Genomic DNA, 6,000 nt, shown 5'->3' on the forward strand with positions numbered 1-6,000 from the left:
AAACGGCCGAGTGCCGAGCTCAAAGAAGATCGCCGACGGCTCAGCCGCCCCTGCCGCGCGCAACTCGCCTGCCTTGCCCCGGCTGCCACCATCGGAGATGGAAATTACACGTTGCAGGCCCACTGATGATTTCTGCAATTGCTGGCCAGCTTCGGCGGCAATAACAACAATTTGTTCGCATGGCCGGTGCAGACAGCCTGGCTGCCGAGCTGCTGGACTGCTGGGCTGCTGCCGCCTCATCGCTGGTCCAATTGGCCGAGTCGGCTTCGAAATCAACTTGCAGCTGCACTGCCATTACTTAACCGATCTTCGGGCTCCTCCCGGTCTGGGGGGCTCTTTATTGAATTATAATGTTATTTAGTTGCGGCTGCCGCCGAGGCTTCTCCGAGGCGTCGACGTCATCGGCGGTGGATAGCAGACATGGTGGAATCAATCTTCGCTGTGGGGTTCAGTTCGAAAGCGATCGCTGGGGCTGCTTTTGGTGGAATATGAAGACATTGTTGCAGGCACTTTATGTGAAGGCGTTCAAGTGTTCCTACATGGCGACATACACATCTCCCTTCTCCGGATTAACCGAAACCCCTTTTCATAACTTTAACACCCGAACATCGAGTTATCATCAGGTATCTATCAAAAACTCATGCGTAATTGCCCTGCAGCGCTCTGGGATGAGTGGAGTGCGCGAGAGCCGGCAAAGTGAAACCCCTCCGGAGAAAGACGAATCGCATGGAAGTGTGTGAGGCAGAACCAGCCCTCGTTTTGCCACACAGCGATCCGAAAACAACACACAGAGATATGCTCTAAATTTGCGTTACGTAACGGAATTTAAAGCGTTCCTTATCTGATTGGTTTTGATGCTTTATCAACGCTTGCTGCTTACCGCTCCCATGAACACGCTTACCGCTCTGGCTGCTCGTCGCCATTACAAACGTTAATAATTTTTAATGAATATATGATAAATATTTTTTGGCGTGCGGCTCAGCGCGGCCAAAGAGTGTGTGAAAAATTGGCGGAACATTCCCAAAACCTCAACACCTAAATGTAATAATTTTCGTCAGCAGGTGATGATTTTGTCGTAGGTCGTAGAATTACCGCTGCGATCGGTGGCAATTAACAATGCAAGTAGCTTGGTTTAACTGGCTTGAAATTGATAATGTGTTATCCGCTAGCCGAAAAACAGTCTCCTCAGAATCAGCGATCATCAATCAAGACAGAGCTTCGTCAGATATCGGGGCTAACCCTTCGGCCAAGTTGGACACACAGGAAGTCTGCGTTAAGAAGGGGCATACAAAATTCGCATGCTACCGACTTCGTCTGAAGGCGACGATGCCCATCTATTGGAATCTCATAAATCACCGCATTATTTTGTGCTCGGCCCTTCAACAGCTTTGTCAAATGAGCCGCCAGCTCTCGGTTGGCCACACAAATTTAACTTGTGTAGAAATGTCCAAGTTGGTGGGCCCAGGACCCAGTCCTGGATAAGATACGTCAGCAAAGAGGAAGCCGAAGGCTACTGTGCGGTATGGGAATGACAAAGTGGAAACAGGCAGCTCTCCGGACGCTATGTGCGATCAATTCTCACAGTTGACACACATTATCGCCCTCGCAAGGACCCCGAACCTGTCGTCGTGGCAGGACTGCTCCTCGCCGGCGATACAAACTAATTGATGTTTTCATTTGGGCACTCTGACGAGCAGGCAACGTTTTCATTCTAGGTGGTAAGTGCGACGCCCGCTGAGCACACATAATTGAGAGCAGCAGGAAGGACCCGAAGAAAGGCACCGCTGGCCGGGCAGCAGCACCACCCAAGACTCCGATCGGCGCAACTAGGGCATGGGGAGAGGACTACAAGTCCTTTCCTCCCTCCCTCCCTGTCACTTTGTCAATGGCTTTGTTCACTACCGTGTGCACTTGGCTGCCCTTCGGGTCCTGTCATCTTCGGCCAGGCCCACATTTGGCGGCATCTTGAAAGTCCTGGGCCAGCCAGTGACGTTGGTGGTCGCCGGATTTCTCTGCTCATATTTTGCGCATCTCCTTTGTCAATTGCTCTATTTTGCTGCGATGTGTGTGGGTCCCCAAACAATGGGTCCCTAAATTATATTCGTATTATCGAGCCCGCAGTGCGTGTTCGTCTTTTTGTCTCTAATTGTTTAATTGTCAGATCATGAGTCGGCTTGTTGTCTGGATCCGTCAGGAGAGCGCCCTTGTCCTCATCCGAGGTCCGTGGCCACAAGAGATCCTTGTGGGAAGGTCGTGTTAGTACATTGTCAGCTTGTCATTTTAGGGAACAGTTTATGTGGCATTTTAAAGGATTAGTTGCTTGTGCTTGTAAACCTGTTAGGGTGCCTGTTAGGGAACACGACCTGAACAGGTCATGTGTGTGGTTCCTTACCTCGCCGATAATGCCATTACGTGGTGGGGTTTAGGGGTTTGTTCTCATTGTGCGGATTTCTTAAATGGGATAGTCATTAAATGGCGATGCTGCCATGCGTGCTTGATGGAAACCAACGAACGTTGCTGTAATACCATTTTAGAAAAACTTCCTTTACCCAAAGTAAATAGCAATCGCATAAAAGACTGCCGTGAATTATTTCGAAACTAACGATATATCAAATCATTTGGTTCTTATTTCTGAATACTTTTGTAATAAAATAATTTTGGTTTATTTGTTTAAATTTTTATTGGTTTGATTGTAGCTCATTGTGTTACATATAGAAAAACATGTGTTCTTACGCTGGACTTAAAATAATTTTAAACAGTCTTAAAGTTCAAATGACAACTAATTTCTACCACTACAAGGAGAGTAAGCCACTCCAGTAAAAGGAAAGGAGGGGGACGTCATAATTCCCTAGAACCCGAAGTATGGATAGGTGGGAGCAGCTCCCATCATCGAGCTCTTCTGCTCCACCTGGTGATGGAAGCCGCCCATGTGGCTGCTGGCGGAGGCGGAGGGGGGGAAGAAGGAGCCGGCGAAGTTGTAGCTCTCCCACGAGGAGGGGTGGTGGGAGCCCGAGGCGGCGGCGGACGCAAACTGGGATCGCAGCTGCTCGGCGGACGTGGCAGCGGAGGGGGGCATGGAGTAGCCGGCCGATCCGGAGGCTGGGTAGGCAGAACTGGCCGGTCCCACGCCGTAGGCGGAGTTCATGAACTCGGCTCCGGCTCCTGGCTGCTGGACCTGCGCCTGCGCCTGCGCGGGGCTGTGGCCGGCGGAGCTGCTGCCGGAGGTGCTGCTGGCCGGGGACATGGATGCCACCGAGCCGCCGTAGCCGGCGTTGTTCTCGTAGGCGGCTCCGGACGTCGGCCAGGCCTGGGAGCCGTACAGGCCCATGCCCATGTGGGGGGCAGGTGCAGAGCTGGCGATGCCGTTGGGAGTGGCAGTGGCTGTGGCGCCGTAGGGAGCGGCGGCGGTGGGGGCGAAGCTGGAGACCTGCTGCGTGTTCAGCTGCTTGCGCAGGCGAGCGCGCCGGTTGGAGAACCAGACCTGCACCCGGGCCTCGGTCAGCCCGGTGCTCTGCGCCAGCTCCTCGCGGGTGTACACGTCTGGGTACTGAGTCCGGGCGAAGATGCGCTCCAGGGCGTCGATCTGGTCGTTGGAGAAGGTGGTGCGGGAGCGGCGCTGCTTCCTCTTCAGCTGCACACTGGGCTCGGTGTCGTCCTCGCTCTCGTCCTCACTGCCCGCCGAGCCAGCTCCTCCGCCGAGGATGCCGTCGATGCTGTGCGAGGCTCCCGCTCCCGCTCCGGTTGGTCCGCGGAGGAGGCGCGAGATGGAGCTCACCGAGGGGGCGCTCTGCTTGTCGCAGACTCCGGCCTCGATCAGCTTGGCGCGGATCTCCCAGCTGAAGATGCCGGGCTGCGACTGCTTCAGCTCCTCGATCCTGGACTCAATGTCTGGCGTGGCCACGCGGGGCTTGCTGCCGCCGATCACGCCCGGCCGGATGGAGCCGGTCTCCTGGAAGCGGTTGAGGATCTTCGAGACGCAGCCGTGGGAGACGCGCAGCTGGCGGGAGATGACGCAGGGACGAACCCCGGCGGCCGCCATTTCGACGATCTGGCGGCGAATGTGGTTGGGCAGGGGCCGCCCGTTGATGAAGACGCCACCGAGTTGGTTGACGCGACCTTGTCCTGCAAGCAGAAGATAAGCGCAAAGGTAAGTAAGTTGTTGTTAGTTGTTAGGTCAGTCCGACGAGGTCTGATCCCATTACAAAGAATCGCCCGATCATCCAATCAAGGTACTCCTGTGCCCAATTGAGCGGAAGGCAGTAATCTAGTTAGGCAGCATTGCACTTGAAATGCACTAAGCAGGATAAGCCCGAGGATCAATTGGCACGATCTTTTGTTGCGCAGGGGCACAATCGATTCGATGGCCATTTGTAGACAAAACAAAACGCAAATTTGCGTAGGCTCTTTCGAAAGAATGCAAAGCCTCTGCTCGCAGCCAGTGGCGGTGGGAGGAGGGAGGAGGAAAGAGGCGGGGGAATCTCAGCTGCATCCCGGGTCGGCTCAGGCAATCAAATCAAACTAATAATCCATAAGCGCGGCAGACGCCCAGCTGTGCGGCTAATACGAGAGCGTATACGTATAGTATGTACGCATGGAAAGGCGGCCCCAAAACAGCCGAAAAGAAAATAAGTCCCGGACCGAGTGCAGGGTCTGTTGTTTGGGGCGCTGACGCTGCTCGGCTACGTGATACACAAGACCCCAAGCTCGCAGACTCGCAGACACGCAGACAGGCAGACACTGAGCCAAGATCAAAGCCCAGCGCCAGAAAGCCGCCAGTTGGGGATTCGAGACGAGTCGAGACGAGAGGAGACGAGCCATGAGCTGGCAAGACGGGCGCGCCAAAAAGTCTGCAAGGTCCGCACTAGGAGCCGGGATGCCTCTGGGCCCTGGCCGCCAAGCCGCTGATCACAATCAATAAGTCAAAAAGCTGATCATGCTGCCGATCGGGTAATGATCTCTCGTTTGAAATCGGCGGGCGAAAGCGCTGCCCCAATTGATGAGCCAGCACTTTTCTTCGCCCGAGTCTAGCGTTTTGTACTCGTAATTGTGGTAATTGGTAGTGCTAGTTTCGGTCTTCGCCGGGGCTTACCTTGGAATGGATATCCAGCAAAGTAGGGAGTCATGTTGAGAGCCGAAACAGCCATGTCCTCTGCAGTAATCCGTCGGAGGGGTTTTGCGGGTGCTGCTGTCAACACTTTTTACTTCTGCGCTTCAGTTGAGATGATCACAAGGTATCGTTGTTAGAACAGTCTCGGCTGAATTTTGGTTTGGTTTTGCTGGTGAGGCGAGTGCGCACTGAACGGTGATGCTGCACGTTTGCTTGACAGCTCGAAACTGATTTTGAAACGGTCAGCCGCAAGACTAAAACGAATCCGTGAGATTCTCGAAGCCGGAAAACCAGTTTCCTCGGTCGAGAGCAGTGCGGGCGAGGGTGGAAGTGTGGCCAGAGTCAGAGCCAGAGCGAGAGCGAGAGCGAGAGTGAGAGGCGGCGATCGCGCCGGTGGTGGGAGCGGAGCAGCTGCTCGGCTGCACCGCGTGTGCTAGAGCAGTGCCGCCGAACCAGTGAGTTTTCGTAGCATGGCTGCAATTTCACTTGGCTCCGCCCCCAGCCATCCACACTGAACTCGGCTTGCACTGCTCTGACGGAGCACTCAGAGTGGGCACATGCTGTCACCCGACTGCGGTTGTTTATTTTATCTCCGCTTGATTTGGAGTTATGCCCGGGGTCGGGATATGGGATTTGAGGTGGGTGGGATGCCCTGGGCGCGATTTGATTTCGCATGTCGCCTCGCATTATGAACACCACATCCGACGCCTTCTCGGCACACTGACATCTTGTTACCACACTTCTGTGGAATATATTTCTATTGCAGAGCGAGAAAATTCAAGCCAGGATCATCCTTGCACACTGTTAACTCCTTTTCATTTGCAGGGCTTTCCTTTGCAGTCCAGTTGATTCTCAGGCTATATTCGACTCTGCTTTACTCAAATGTCCGGCTC

At 54.1% G+C, this 6,000-nt stretch overlaps 1 protein-coding gene across 1 annotated transcript; it reads right to left on the reverse strand.

Moving 5' to 3' along the window:
• Positions 1-2,690: 2,690 nt before the first annotated feature.
• On the reverse strand, positions 2,691-5,360 carry LOC108090661 (protein gooseberry). The gene is made up of 2 exons (XM_017189443.1): positions 5,090-5,360; positions 2,691-4,122 (listed from the first exon to the last, which is right to left on the reverse strand). The coding sequence occupies exons 1-2, from the start codon at positions 5,142-5,144 to the stop codon at positions 2,849-2,851; spliced, it is 1,329 nt and encodes a 442-aa protein (XP_017044932.1). The 5' UTR covers positions 5,145-5,360; the 3' UTR covers positions 2,691-2,848.
• Between the last annotated feature and the right edge of the window lie 640 nt (positions 5,361-6,000).

The sequence above is a fragment of the Drosophila ficusphila genome, unplaced genomic scaffold (assembly GCF_018152265.1).
Source record: "Drosophila ficusphila isolate 14025-0441.05 unplaced genomic scaffold, ASM1815226v1 contig_414, whole genome shotgun sequence".
NCBI classification, from domain to species: Eukaryota; Metazoa; Arthropoda; class Insecta; order Diptera; family Drosophilidae; genus Drosophila; species Drosophila ficusphila.